Source organism: Akebia trifoliata, chromosome 14 (genome assembly GCF_017979445.1).
Source record: "Akebia trifoliata isolate Shusen 1 chromosome 14, ASM1797944v1, whole genome shotgun sequence".
Lineage (NCBI taxonomy): Eukaryota > Viridiplantae > Streptophyta > Magnoliopsida > Ranunculales > Lardizabalaceae > Akebia > Akebia trifoliata.
This window is the reverse complement of record NC_141388.1, coordinates 5398850-5414783: the sequence shown is the minus strand read 5'-3', so window position 1 is coordinate 5414783 and position 15934 is coordinate 5398850. Positions and strand designations below refer to the sequence as shown.

Sequence of the window (15934 nt, the reverse complement as noted above, 5' to 3'; positions counted from 1 at the left end):
GAGCTTTTGAGTTATTCTGTAGATTGAGTTAGAAATCAGCAGTCAAAATAAATTTCTTTTATCTATTAAAAAAAAATTGAAATCAAACAGAAAAAAGTGAAATTCTATTGACACCCAAACTTTTACTTATTACACCCTAATTAAAAAAAAAAAAAAAAGTAAACGACTGAGAATGAGTAAAAATTGAGAATCAATAGAATCTCTCTATGTTTAGATATCTTTTTGTTAGATTTAGGATTTTATGAGCCAAATCCTATTTGTAAACAATTGTTGAAGTTGTTTGAATGTGTTATAATACTTTGTAAAGTTGAGGTAATAACTTGAACCAAGCTTTTATAGTGAAAAATGGTGTATTTTTTTAATCTTTAGTTAGGGTGATAAATAACTTCAGAAATTAGAATGTAATTAGTAAAAATTGGGGTGCCAGTAACAGCTTGCTCTAAAAAAAACATTTGTGACTTCAATATCTTATTTACATTCTGTCCTCTGTTTTATAGCATGGGTGCCCTCATAATATTTCACTGAATTGGACATCTTTGCCCTTACAAGATGCCACGTGACCATCAGTATGAATAAGCTATAGGCCAATCCAACTAATAATTTGTTGTCTTTCCATCAACATAACTTAGCAAACAAATATATCAAATGTGTTTTGTTTCCATTTTCTGACAAAATGTAACCTTCCGAACTTCGAAGGTGATTCATGTATTTCTTTTCTACCCTCAATGGATAATAATATCTTGAATAACCTCTGACATACTCCCCCGATGTGGCATGTGTTAGAACCATGGATTTTTTCTCAGGATACACAATTACACATATTTATGGGGATGTGTAGTTATGTATCCCAAGGAAAAATCTATGGCCCTAGCACATGCAATGATAGGAGAGTATGTTGGGGGTGGGGGAAGCTAGGATATCACGATTCTAATACTTTTGATGGATTCCAAGTCAATTTGAGGATATTTGAGATATAGATTTCTTTGTAAATACTAAAAAATGATTTAAAACTTGACCTTGGTGTCTTTTGATAGACTAATTTGAAAGAGTCTAGGAGTGACTTTAAATTTACAACGATTCACACTTTTGTGACGTGGATGTGTGTACTTATTTATTAGAAAAGATCCTAAACGCCTTCATATTCAATAATAATATGAGTGAAAAGCATCTATGGTACTTCGGTATGCACATCCATGTCAAAAAAGTGTGAATCGATGTGAATATCAATAATACATATTCAATTAAAAAATGACCTAAAATTAATGCCTTCACATTCAACAATAATATCAGTATCATTCAATTAGAATATGACCTAAAATTAAAGCCTTCATATTCAATAATAATAGGAGTGAATAGTGTGAATCGATGTGAATATCAATATTACATATTCAATTAAAAAATGACCTAAAATTAATGCCTTCATATTCAACAATAATATCAGTATCATTCAATTAGAATAGGACCTAAAATTAAAGCCTTCATATTCAATAATAATAGGAGTGAATAGCATCTACGGTACTTTCGTACGCACATCCCTATCAGTAAAGTGTGAATCGATGTGAATTTTAAAATCACTCAAGTGTTATTCAATTAAAAAAGGACCTAAATGCCTTCATATTCGACAATAATACGAGTGAAAAGCATCTATGGTACTTCGGTACGTACATCCATGTCAAAAAAGTGTGAATCGATGTGAATATCAATATTACATATTCAATTGAAAAATGACCTAAAATTAATGCCTTCATATTCAATAACAATAGGAGTGAATAGCATCTACGGTACTTTCGTACGCACATCCTTGTCAGTAAAGTGTGAATCGATGTGAATTTTAAAATTACTAAAGTATTATTCAGTTAAAAAAGGACCTAAATGCTTTCATATTCAACAACAATACGAGTAAAAAGCATCTACGGTTTCATACACACATCCATATCAATAAAGTGTGAATCAATGTAAATTCTAAAGTCACACTAGTACTATTCAATTAGAAAAAGGACCTAAATGCTTTCATAGTCAACAACTAGTCAAAAGAAACCCTAAATTTTTTCTTTCAAAATTTCATCATTTTTAACCTCCTCTACATCTAGGGTAAAATATTTTTAACCTATTCAACTTCATCTTCAATCTTATCTAATGTAAAATAGTTTTATCTAAAAATCCATCATCATCAATCTCTAAAAATTTTATTAATTTTTTTTTTTTTTTTATAGATCAAGGGAAGATATACTTGAATTTGAACACGAGAGTAAATTTCTTAACTTACCGCAACATGGCAGGTTTTGGAGAGAATCTGAAAAAGGGGGCATTTATGACAACCTTTGATAGTAACTTAGAGAAGACCGGAGTCAAAGGGCATATCATTAGCTTGAAAGTAAAGTGTTTCTCAAATACTCACCAAAACGTTGATGGGCATATCTAAATCACTCAAAAATTCAAAGAAAGCAGCCAGAAGACCAAATTATTAAACGCACGTGTACCCCAAGTAAGGATATAATTGCCTTTATGGATAAGATCCTTGCTAGTGGTATGTTGTTTATTTCTGATTTTTTTCGATGCATCCGACTAATTCATTGAATCGGAAAAATTCGTGTTTTTTTAATGAGAAAAGAATTTTTTTTTTTTTTTATTTAAGAAAACAAATAAAGTAATATTTATTATTATTATTATTATTATAAACATTGTAATATTTGGAGAAAAAAAATGTTAAGCTACCAAAGAAGCTTCAACCTCTTTCATCCATTGGACTTCTCAATCTCTCCATCGTCTCCACTCTCTAGTAGTTCATTTAGATAGGTCTTTCTCTCTTTGGCAAATCGATCAAAAGAAATTAAAAAGTTAAACTTGAGAGTTATAAGAAAGTATTTTTGAAATCAAATCAATATCTTCAATTTTTTTAGAGAAAAATTGAAATTGAATCAATCTATACAATTTTTTTAAATTTTTTTTATATTGGTTCTCATCTGTATCTATTTTTTCTTTCTCTTAAAAGTAGGAACATGCAGCTAGCTCTCTCTCTCTCTCTCTTCTTTCATTCATTCATTCGAGTTCAATGGATGTTCATACATTTTGTTGGATTCTTTTTTTAATTTGGGTTTTTTAGATGATTGCTTAACATTTAAGTTGTAATTTTTTAAATTAAGTTTAGATGTTTTTGATTGTTCAAATCTTTCGGGAAATTCTACGATTAAGAATTTTACTAGAATATTGTAAAAAAAAAATTATTGGATTTTTAGATTTATGATTAAATCATCCTAATTCTTAATTCAATTGCTTAATCGGAGGAGAAATTAATTATTTTTCGGACTCCAAATTTTACTATATGTATGCCAAATGTTCTAGACTCTAGAGTCATAATTCACATGCATAATTCAAAACTTTTTAACTTGATAATTATAATACTATATAAGTTGACTCCCTTTAAAAGCATATCAAATTATTTGTTTCCAAAATTTTGATGTGGGGTATATAAAACACGTATAAAACGTATGCCACGTTATTTCGCTTTTATTGAATGTTTAATTGAAAATTTTACTAGAATTTTGCAATAAAAATTGAATAAAACTCGAATTTTTTAATTATCAAATTCTTGTTGTATTTCGAATTGCTAACAAGGGATAAGATTAGGGTCGGTTTTTGGAATTTTTGATAGTTCATTTTAGTATTTGAAAACTTGAAATGCATTTAGCTATGGGTGGATGGGGCCATAATTAAGAGGAGGAATCCATGGTGGGCTCACAACCAGATTAATGGTTTCTACCCACTAGTTTTGAGTGTGTATTCATCAAAGGACTATTTTATGAGGCAAGTGAATGGGTTTCAAGCCCATGAATCGGCCCAAATCCACTGGTTGGAGATCACCAATCAAGATAATTTTGGGTTTGTAGATCCACCAAAAATGTAGGCTAAACATGTCATGTATTAGATTGAGTGAAGTGAGCAATACTGTAGTTGAGTAACTATCCAGCTCCCTGGAGCACAGGATCTGCACTGTACAAGGAGAGACAAAGAGATGACAACAAAATGCTTGGAAAGGAAAGGAAAACATAAGTAAAAGCACAGCCATATCCTGGTTGTCATGTTGGCTTTATCTTGTTTCCTTTCTTTCTTTTACATGCAATATGATGGCATATCTTAGTGTTCATTGGACTTTGTCGCGGACAAAACAAATTCATGCAAGTTGCAAAGAAAGAGTCAAATAGATCTTTTTCTCTCTCTCTCTCTACACCTCACAAGGACAAGAACAATAAAGTCTTATCCCAAAGATTCGTGATCCCACTAAATAAATTGTGTTCCATCGTTTCACTCTGTTCAGAACCAAGTCTTCTATTATTGAAATTAAGTTAAATATAATTGTTAATAATTGCATCATCTAACAATTCAATGATTTGACACTCTTTTAAAGTAAAAATAAATAAATTTATGGGATGTTTGGACCATCTCATTCTATCTAGCTCTTAGAGTGGTTAACTCGTGACTCGAAGAGTTGGGTCATTTTCAAGGATTATAGCCAAGAGAAAACCTCAAGCTACCTTGCTAGATTGAAAAATGAGTTGAAGAGTCACTCATTCAATCTTATTGAGTTGACTAGCTCAAGTCAGTTTGGCATTGAAGTGGATTGTCCCCTTGATGAATTTTGCAACTAGATGGTCTAATCCTCTTCGCATGAGCCGTTATTCATCTTAAGCACATTTATGAAATAAAATAAGAAAAAGTTGAAATGGTTTGCAAATGTCCAAAGAAAAGTGACGATAATGCTAGAAGGAACATTTCGAAGCAATTAGAGATCTCTAATAAATGACATAAATAAAGTTACAAAGAACAGATATAAAGGTTAGAGTGTTGACTTAAAATGCGATTTGCAATCATCATCAAATCCTTATTCCAAAGATTAAGGATCGGCTAAAATATTCATGTTCCTCTGTTCAATTCTATCTAGGGCTACGCTTTCTACTTATTGAAAGTGAAATGATGATCCACTCATGTTTTTAATTCCAAATCATGACGTCTTCTTGCTAGAGTTCATGATATCCTTAAAATGAGCTTCATGATAATGTTAAATCTCAAAATCGGATATTACTGACCTTAAAATTTGGAAAAAGAAAAAGAAAAAATCTAGGCCAATATGAAACTCTCAAATGTTTAAAAAATGTTCTTGTTCATATTGAGTGTATATTTTCCTCTACTCTCAGGTGTGTCATACTCCAGTTAAGTCCTGTGACTGTGACCCTCTTATAGTCATACTCCCCCCCCAAACAGATTGGTCTTTTGGAGTAGTTGGTTATTAAACATAGTATCAGAGCGTTAGATTCGTATAGGTCATGGGTAAGGGGGAGTGTTGGGTGTATGTTTTCCTCCACTTACAATGCTTTCCAAAGGTTGAAGAGCTAAACTCAAAGAATATGAACCTCACATTTGATCTTTTTACAAATTATTAATCTCAACGATGATTGTCCACTGTTAAGATTATACCCTCAATCACTTCTCATGATGTTCCTCGTATCACAATCACTTCAAATTTCAGTTTTCAAGGTGGAAACAATAGTAACAATTGAAGTTCAGTCCATGAAGACGCTCGAGTATACATAGGGAGTTTTCTTGTCACTGAAGAGAAATCCCATTGAGGATCATCGGGATTATGAGATTCTTCTTCCACCAACAATGGCAACAAATATGAAAATCACATATCAATATCAAGTACTAATTTGCTTTCACTGGAAGATATTTACAATACTGATTTCTTAATGCAGGAAGGATGAAAGCTAACAACATGTGTACAACATAAGATGTAAATAAGGTATGTAATTGTCATTAGCTCAGTAATCTTGTATTATAGGTTATAATTTAGTTTGTGTAATCTTGTATTATAATTTGTAACTCTATATACTTTGGATTAATCTTGTAACTTACAAAAAGGCCACTTTGCAATAATGTTTATAAACTTTTTTGAGAAAATATGGTCCATCGATCTGTTCGGGTTCTTAAAAGACTGATGCCAGTTTTTAATAGAACATTGGCTTGGGGCAGACAGCCCACGTACGATTGAATTAAAAATATCTCATCAGCGAACCAATTACCAAGGACTGAAAATAGATGGGTCTTAAACCAAAATAAAACTGATTTGATCCCTCTGGTCGTGTGTTCAAAATTGAGTGACCTCTTGATTTACTCTGTTGCACGTTAGAAAATTTTCATGTGGTCAAGGTGTGCCCCATCCCATCCCAAATCAAGGTGCGACCGATTTCAAAAAATAAATAGATTCAGCCAAAATTGGGAACAGGCCAAGACAAAACCTAGGTTGGGGGTGTTGAAACAAAGTCACAAGGCATGCATAAGTGGTTGTCTTGGTCATAAAAGAAAAATATGGGGCATTCCGAGAATTGAACTCGGGACCTCTCGCACCCTAAGCGAGAATCATACCACTAGACCAAATGCCCAATTTTAATTAATTGTCATTTTTATGTTATTAATTAATTGTTTTAGGTTACCTCAAACATTTGAAAAAAGTTGGGCCAGGAAATAGCTTATTGTAGGAATTTCCTTTAAGCTATACTTTACTTAGTCGGAGTGTTAGAAGCCCACCATCCTATGTAAGAACAGAAAAAACAAGAGATGTTTATTATGTGGTTGACTTGAAGTAAGGAATGGAGATTTGATGGTTATTTTAAAGGGTCGAGGGCACACATTAAAGTGCATTAAATACACATTCGGAACAAACACTTGGGGGTATTTTTGATAAAAAAAAATCCTTATGAAAGTAGTTTTTGTACAAAATTTAGATCCCAAGGTGTAATTAACGCACTTTAATGTATGCCCTTGGGGCACATGTTAACAAAACCTTTCCATTGTCATAATTGATGGTTGTTTGGACATAGGGAACTTTTATGGAGTTATAGAAGATGATACAAAAATGCACATATGAATGTGAATGTTATGCAATAGAGTACAATTGGAACATGAGAACAAGAGGGGCTTAGGTGCATAGATCAAGAGATCAACCCATTGAAACTTATCAGGTCCCGATCATATTCAGATTCAATACGCCTTCTTTTGGGTCGGTATTGCATCTACACTACACATACAATCCATTAAAAGCTCCACCAATTGTCACGTTAGTAAAGTCTGTGTGGGTGTGAAACGCGCCTTCACTGCTGATCATTATCTACCCCCACCCATGCACAGCCACAACAAAGTTAAATAAATAAAACAAACCAAACCAAATAAAAAATAAAAAATTCAATGAGGCTGAAACCTTTCAAAGAATCAATTACATATATAGCCACCTGTTTACCCATTTCTCATGATACACAAGCTTTGAGCAACTACATGGTTACCAGCAGAAGTTTCTATGGCTGAAACTTTACATTAAAATGGTTCCGGGAATTGCAAATCATAAGAAGCCAAGAATTCAATTTCTAAGCATGATTTGGATACATCGTAGGCTGTTTTCTTGAATTATTTCCCTTCGGCAACCCATTGGGGAGCCCTCTTATGAATTTTGCTTATTCTTAAGGAATCACATAAATTGAAATAAAAATGGTTCATTGGGGCATGGGCTTATTCTCTAAGTAAGATCGAAACAGTATATAAGCTTGTCGAGGTCGATGAAGTGGAACTTCGTGACCGGCACCTGTTACTGTCACGAAGGTCAGTCCTTTGTATACTTGGCTCCATCCACCAACCTATACAATAAAGTTTTATAAGAAAAAAAAATGCTTGTGAGAAGGTGCTTACTAACATTATAATCATATAAAAATGGACATCATGAGATTTTCCTTTTTTTTTTTTTCTTGAAGACTAACCTTTCCATTATCATACCAGGGATACCAGTTGATAAGGGTAGGTAGTTTGAGAGCATCAATGGAATATCGAGATGCAGTTACAGGCACCACCGCATCGGTGTCTCCACTGTACAAAAAGATTTTGATTAGAAACCATTACAAGATATGGGAAGCATGACAAATCCGCAAATCTTGGCAGATATACTAATCTTTATACTAGAAACTGACACTAAGGATATAGAACAAATCCTGCAGGGATACTTAAAAAGAGTTGTGCTGGAGTGACCTCAAGATTGGACCTCACATCACACATCTTGAAAGTGGCTAGAAACCATAGATGCTTTTTCACTCGTATCTCAAGGAAAGTGTCTATGGTTCCCATACACTTTTACATCAGGGTGTTCGATGTGAGGTCCAATCTTGAGGTCACTTGAGAATTATTCACCTAAAAATCACTCAAGAATAACATTGTAGCTAAAGATTGTTAGTATAAAACACACCAGCTTAGAATGATATGGCAAGAACTGTGGCTAAAGGCTTGAGTTGAATAGTGCATAATAAATACAACAAGAAGGAAAAGGAGAAGAATTCCTGGAACAATCCAAAAAAAACATACACACCCACATGTAGAGAAGGTTATATCATATGGGGAATACTTGAATGCCTGTAGGAATGTAAAAATGCCAACCTAGCAAGTATCGACAAATAAAAAGCAACAAAAACCAAAGCGCCAGCTAGCTTAGTTGGTAAAGTCTAGGGGAGATGATACCATAAACCTCGGTTCAATTACTTCCACCACCAAGTTACTGATCTCATTAAAAAAAGGCTTACTGATAATATAAAAAAAGAAAAACACGGAAACTTGGTCAAGGCAATACTAGTACAATACCCGAGTCTTTAAATTATTTCTGTGTCTTTTAGAGTCAGTCAAGTCTAAAAGGCTTTCCAAAACTTGTCATGTCATAAAGCATTGAACAATCATGTAATCTCATGTGAAAAAAAAATCAAATTCACTTATTTGCTCCTAATTTGAGTAAAATAAAGGAAGGAAAGCATGGGGAAAGACAATTAACTTACCTGAAAACCCAGATCCTGAGACCAGCTGTTATAAGTTCTTGATAAATAGGAAGCATGGATTTCGGAGAATCCGTCCAGTAGTTTGCAACAATATCACTGCATGGAAGAGTAAATCAATCAACTCTGTTCCAACAAATTATAGAAGAAAATGACTTAGAATTGCTAAAATGGTAAGAGTACCTGCATGTGTCCCAAGGATAGGATATCCCAGTAAGATTGGCATGAATTGCTTTCTGCACATCTGGGAGATTAAAGTAAACTTTCGAATACCGTTCAGTGCAGGGATCATATGCTCTGGACATCCAAGGCTGAGTTTCAATGAAAAAAATGTGAGGTCATCTAAAAGATTGAATTTTTTTTTCTAATAGGTGAAAACAAACCAAACAATGCTTAAACCCTTTTGAGGAAACAAAATTGCTTTGTCATATGTACTGTAAAGTGATAAAACTACCCCTAATTCTCAGTCCCAAAGCATATTTCTGATAAGGTAATGGGATCTAAGAAAAAGCCAACACAAATTTCTTGAAGGTCCAGCACAAACAAGATGTTGCTTTCTTTCCTTCTTTTTCACCTGCTCTTTACCATTATAAAGCAAAAGCTTTGCTTTACATGACTATGGTCTTTCATTCCAATATATTAAAACTGGCCTAGTTGAGTGCACACCATGTGATCTGCATCCCAAGGTCAAGCTCAAGTCCCTTGAGTGGTGTCTTATCATGGTTTGGGAGATTCTCCAACAAGAGAAATTTACAATCTCCTTTCTTACCCAAAGATGGTTCCATTATACTTTAACCCACAGACAATAAGAAATAATCAAAGGGAATGCTATGTGGGGCAGTGTAGAACGACAGAGTGAGATGAGCCTAAAGAACATGTTATGAGTGAGTGTCCATGACGTGTTTCGACGAGTGGTATAGTGGAGCACGGAGGAACGCTCTAGGGAAAGTAGGTTGGGCTGCTTCACTTTAGAAGCCAAAGTGAAAGATATCCAACATTCATAGTTAAAAGCAAGCTTCCGGGTCCTACATTACACAACATTCTCAAAGGAAATACTTGAGATTGTTGAACAAAACACAAAATCAATTATTAAAAAAGCAATTTAAAGTTTAGTGAGAGCTTACATAGTGACCCTTTAAGTTGTGCCTGAGCGATGCAGTGTCATTGCAAGGATGAGTATAGAGGCTGTAAGGGTCAATGTTTCCAAGTTCTTCATCTACAAGGTTGAGCGCCCTGATACAGTCAACTGAAGGGTGCTGAGAGGATTCAAAGTCACACTTAACTCTCAGAATTCGATAGGTAGAATCAGATATTAAACCATGTGTCCACCAATACTCAAATGTGCCCAAATAGTCATGGTAATCATCTGTAACAGCATTACCAACCTGAAACCAAAAACAAAAAAACAATGGAATTTCATCAATCTATTCAGTGTTCAACTGAAGTTACACATCATAAACCTAGAGCCTCAACAATTCAAATTATTACCAAGAAACCCTTGAAATTAAGAATGGGATTTTGAACTCCCTTGTTCCTCTCATATACAATTTGAGATAACTGTGGAACATAGTGACCTGAAAAATATTGAAAACAGGACAAATTTGTTCACGTCAAATCAGGTTTCAAGTTACAAGAGAAACAAGAACGGAATAGCTATTCGACCTGCGTAACTTTCTCCAGCAATGTAGAAATCTCTGTGCTTGTATTGTGGGAACCTTTCCAACCAATTGACAAGGAAAATATATGCATCTTCAGCTACAAATTCAAAAAACCCATATCCCAAAATCATCTAAGGTTGCCATAATTTGCTAAATTTAGCCCAAAACAATAAATATTACAAAACCCATCTCATAAGATATCCACACAAGAAATTAAATTAAAAATACCTGTTCTCTGATCACCAGAATCATACAAATCCGAAGTTGTATTTGTATATGAGAACCCTACACCAGCAGGGGATTCAAGGAAAAGCAAATTCGCCACTACACCAAAAAAAAAAAAAAAAAACCAAATTTCGTTAAAAAGACATTAATTGAAACTATTTTTAGAAGAAACAGAGATGGGTAGTCTGAATTTTCACATACAATTGTTCCAAGTGTAAGGATTTGTAAAGAGGGTCTTCCCATCTGAGCGGATACGAAAAGGTCCGATCTCTTCCATAGTTCCATAAGCCACAGATGAACAACCTGGACCTCCATTGAGCCACAAAACGAGTGGTCTTGAGTCGGCCTTACGACTCGTGGGCGTCTCGATCAACCAGTAAAATAAGGCCCGCCCAGCTTGTTTGTTGACAGTCACGTAACCAGAGTACTGTGAGAATCCCACATTACTTGGCTGACCAGGCAAACTAGTAATTCTATCTCTCTCTTGGTCTGTAGAAGAACAACAAGAAGAAACCAACAGAAGAAATACAAAACCCAGAATAAAGACCAGAGAAGAACTCATTTTCTACAATCAAGAAAAACTAAAAACAACAATGTATCTAAACAAATACAAAAAAAAAGAAAGAAAAACCCAGATCCCAGATTTTTTTATAGGGTTCTAAAAATTCATTTTTGGAATCCAAGAAATGCTTCAACTTGTACTTCTAGATTTCAGAGAGAGAGATTCAGTATCAGTTGTGTTTGGGGACACAAACCAACACACTGTCATTCCTTCTTTCTCTATGAAAAATTTCACTCTTTTTCTTTGTTTCTTTTTTTAATCTTTTGTGTTTGATTCTTTAATAAATAAAAATGGACCAAATATGTAAGGATGCACATGGGGTTTGTGCCACTGATGTCGTTTTCTAATCCAATATTTGATGACAGATGCTGTAAAAATCCAAACACGCTCTTCTCCAGCTTTTAATTTTTAATGTCTGATGATGAGTGAAGATCAAGTAAATAAAGTGACCAAAATACAACTATTAAGGCAACTTTCAGAAAAACAATGTGGAATAGATGATCCCATTAGATCCCATTAACTTTGTCTCCATTCTAACGTAGGACCCATTCACACATCTCTTTGAGAAAAGGAGTCCAACAAATTGGCCGTTTGTGGTCGGATGGGGTCGGATGGGGGAAGGAAGTTACTATTGCCACACCAACTTTTACTAACGCCACACCAACCGTGTGCAATGATTTACCAGAGAATTGGTGTGGCGTTAGTAAAATTTGGTGTGACAATAACAGTTCTAAAAAAAAAATCGGTGCAGTCAACGTTTTCATATGTGACTTTTAAATGGGGTCCATAAGACCTATAGATGGAAACATAAAAAGTATTCTTTTCGAAAATCAGTTTATTTGTATTATTATCCTCCAAATCTTATCTCAAATGTATTGGGTTCTCTTGGCTGAATCATTTTCTCCATTTAATTGGCATATTCAATTGACTCTCCTGACGTGGCATGTGTTAGAATTGTAGATTTGTATAGTTTGGGATATACAATTGTACATCCCCATAAATATGTGCAATTATAAATCTCGAACAGTACATATCTATAATTCTAACACATATCATACCTCTTGTTATTGGATGTGTGTCCATATTTAATTTTATATATAATCATGTCTCTTTAATTTAACTTGAGTTTTGGTCTTGCTTTTGTGTAGATATCATTACGTTCCCCACTATATCATAGAATAAGTTTGTAATTCATTAAAGTCACTATTTACATTAATTTTAACTTTAGAAATAAGACATTTAACATAAAAATTCCATAGGTTTATGGCAAAAGTCGTGCTGGATTGAGCTCATAACGCACATCTTCATGTAGAAGTGGATTGGAACCATAAATGCTTTTTTACTCATATCTCGAAGAATATCTATGGTCCTCATATATTTTCATGTCAACGTGTGCGATGTGAGATCCAATTTTGAGATCACTTCAACATCATTCTTATGACACTAGCTAAAAAGGGTCACCATCAAAAAATAATCTTCCTCCATCTCAACATGTTATATCATCAAAAAATGCCTTCAAAAGATATATATTTTTACTAGAATACCCCCAATACTTATTCTCAAGGTGTATTTATTGTACTTTAACACATGCCCTTAAAGTTATAGTACGTCTTTCCTATTATAATGAGAGAAGGCCGAGTAGGTGGCTCAAGCATTCAACATCCAAATTTAAAATTTCACAAATTCCCCCATCTTTACATCTTAACTTAATATTAGGTCATTTTCATCCAAAATAAGCAAAATTATAATCTCAACATTCCTTGTAATCTCATCAGTTATATATTTAAAATTAAAAAAATACCCTTTCTTATGTTAATGGCAAAATCCCGTAAGATAATAATTTAAATTACAAAAATATCATTATAATGATATTTGTACGTTTGCACATGCCACCTACTAGTTATCATAATAGTACACTAAATTATAGTTGGATGAATTACCATTTTTGTGATCAATTTTTGAAGAATTTACAATTCTAGCTCATGTTCATCATTTTAATAATCAAAACGTAAATGATAACAAATTTGGAGGTTTTAAAGGGACAATTTTGCATGTTTAAAGTGATTATCTTGTTAAAAATAGTGAAACCTATGAGATAGTCAGTTTAAACCCCGCGAAATAGTCACTTTAAATCTCCTTTTCAAGGACTGTTACTGAACTTTCTTCTATAAAAACCCATGTTGGATAAAAAATAGTTAAATTTTAGATTGTTTTATCATACAGATATTTTTATTGGCTTTTTTTTTTTTTAAATTATATCTCTGTACACTTATCTTATGAAAAATAACTTAAACGTCCCCTTCTTCAACCTGAAATTTTTTACTGTGTTTTCTTCCCTAAACTAGCTTGAAGACGAGATCAACTTAGCAAACTAGGACTGTCAAGGATTTATTATGTTCGATAATGATAAAATTTATCTAAACTGTCCGATTTTAATATTTTACATAAAATCATCAATTACGATCATTTTGAAGGTAGCAATAGTTTGAATGATTATCTGTCAAAATTTTTTATCAAGGTATAATCTCAATTGATGATTATGATATAATATCACAAACTGTATTTCAATAAGGAGTTACACAAGACCTCTTTAATTTATACAAGTATGAACAATTTCATGTAGAAATTATTTTTTACCAATTTTAAGCCCACTACCAACTTTTTATGGAAGAATGATCCTTGTGTGTTTGATTACATGGAAAATCATTTGCAGTGGAAAACTGCTATTTTTTGGTGTTTGAACACAAAATAAATTAAAAAAGGTGGGGAAAAGGATTCGCCTTGCCCGTAGATTTGTCACTTCAAGCGGAAAATCTTCTCCCCCTCCCTAGGAAAACAATTTGCCACCTTTAATTAACAAAAAATACCATAAAGAAATTGAAAGCTTTATGTCTCTATATATCTACTTGGAATGTTACACGTTTCTTTGTAAATTGTTATTGTAGGTTGTTCATAGTGAATCTAGCCTTACATGTTTGATTGTAATTGTTGACATTAAGAATGTTGAGCTCCCTTGTAGCTTTTAAAAACATGATCCAATGATGCAGGGACATTGTAGATAAAATTCAGTGAACTTTAGAAAAAGAAGAAGAAAAGGATAAGATTATATTTTACTATTAAATCTTGATTTTAAATTTGAGAGTTCAATAGTTGTCCATTCTTCAAAACCTTGGATCAAGACATAAAAAATAATTGAATTTTTTTTTAGGGTATAAGTTTTTTCATGAAATCTAGAGGGATGTGTGGATTGTCAATTTGGTAATCCATTTGAGCTCAAAGTTAGTAAGATTTCAAATCTTACTAATTAAGTCAATAAGAAAAATGTTTCTCTTTGTTGATTGAAAAACACTTTCTTTAAAAACTAAGATTTCATGTCTTATTAAGAGTCTTTTAGCTCAACTGGATTACCACGTTGGCAATTCAACACCACAATCATGTAGATTTCATGGAAACATTAAGATAATATGTATATATTGGACTTGATCCAAGGTTTTGAAAATTGATGGCAATCGAACTCCTAAATTTAATAATGAAAAATAATTTGTTTTTTTTTTCAAGGTTTTCAATATATTAATAAAATTTATCGGTGTAAATAAACTCTTGCCTAAATATTGTATTTTTAGGTACCCTCAATGTTTGTTCTGTAAATGATTTTTTTTAATCCAATTTTGTAAAATGACATTCTTTTAAATTTTTACAAAAAAAAAAAAAATTCATGCAATTTTGAATGATTTTATTATGATTTCTCTATATTTATTATAAAAATCAAATTAAAATAATATTTTTTTCTATATCACTCAAATAATAAAAAATAATTTTCCACAACAATTTTCATAATGTACTAAAATAGTGGAAAAGGATTTACTAGGCAAATATTTTCCCTACAATCAAATACGTTAGGCATGTTTAATTGCAAGAAAATGATTTGCACAGACAAATTCATTTTCACTATTTGAAATCATGAAAAATTTCCCAGTTAGTTTGAAGTCGTAACACATGCCTAATAAACAAAAGTAATCAATAAATCGACAAATTTTTTTTTTTTTTTAAATCCTAACACATGGCTGAAGATGGTCACCAAGAAATTCAACAAAACTAAGACTAACCTTATAAACTTAGAGAGATTTCAAATCTAACAAAGGGTAGTAGATCTCACCTTGTGGCATCCAAATACATGATCCGAGATAGTAGAGGATAAAATTTTAAGAACTTAAAAAAAAAAAAAATCCAAAAATGAGTTAATTGTCAATGTTGAATTTAAATTTTAAATTTGTGAGTTTGGTAGCCATCCATTTTCAACATCTAGGATCAAACCCAAAATAAACTGGTTTTTCGAAAGAGGAAAAATATAGATCTAAGTTTTTCCATGAAATCTAGAGGACTGTAGTGTTGGATTGCTAATGTGATAATCCATTTGAGCTAAAACAAACCTTGGTAAGACTTGATATCTTGTTAAGTTAGTAAGAAAAGTGTTTTTCAACCAACCCACTACAACGTGTAAATTAACCTAGAGGACTGTGGTGTTGGATGCAAACATACATGATTTAGGTCGAATATGTTTCTTTTTTATTTTTTTTGGTAAAATTTTTGAAGGGTTGGGATCTGAGGACTCGTGAGAGTGAACCCATATGTTC

The 15934-nt window shown here is 32.8% G+C and overlaps 1 protein-coding gene and 1 non-coding gene across 2 annotated transcripts; both read right to left on the bottom strand.

Annotated features, from left to right (window-relative positions):
- Positions 1-6365: 6365 nt before the first annotated feature.
- TRNAP-AGG (transfer RNA proline (anticodon AGG)) lies at positions 6366-6437 on the bottom strand. Its single transcript has one exon. It is a non-coding gene; the product is annotated as a tRNA-Pro (tRNA).
- A 784-nt stretch (positions 6438-7221) lies between these two features.
- LOC147385761 (serine carboxypeptidase-like 27) lies at positions 7222-11584 on the bottom strand. Its single transcript, XM_086423248.1, has 9 exons — positions 10940-11584; positions 10742-10837; positions 10518-10610; positions 10344-10429; positions 9980-10240; positions 9039-9166; positions 8859-8954; positions 7803-7908; positions 7222-7682 (listed from the first exon to the last, which is right to left on the bottom strand). Exons 1-9 carry the CDS (start codon positions 11298-11300, stop codon positions 7542-7544), a joined length of 1368 nt encoding a protein of 455 aa, XP_086279374.1. The 5' UTR covers positions 11301-11584; the 3' UTR covers positions 7222-7541.
- Positions 11585-15934: the final 4350 nt, after the last annotated feature.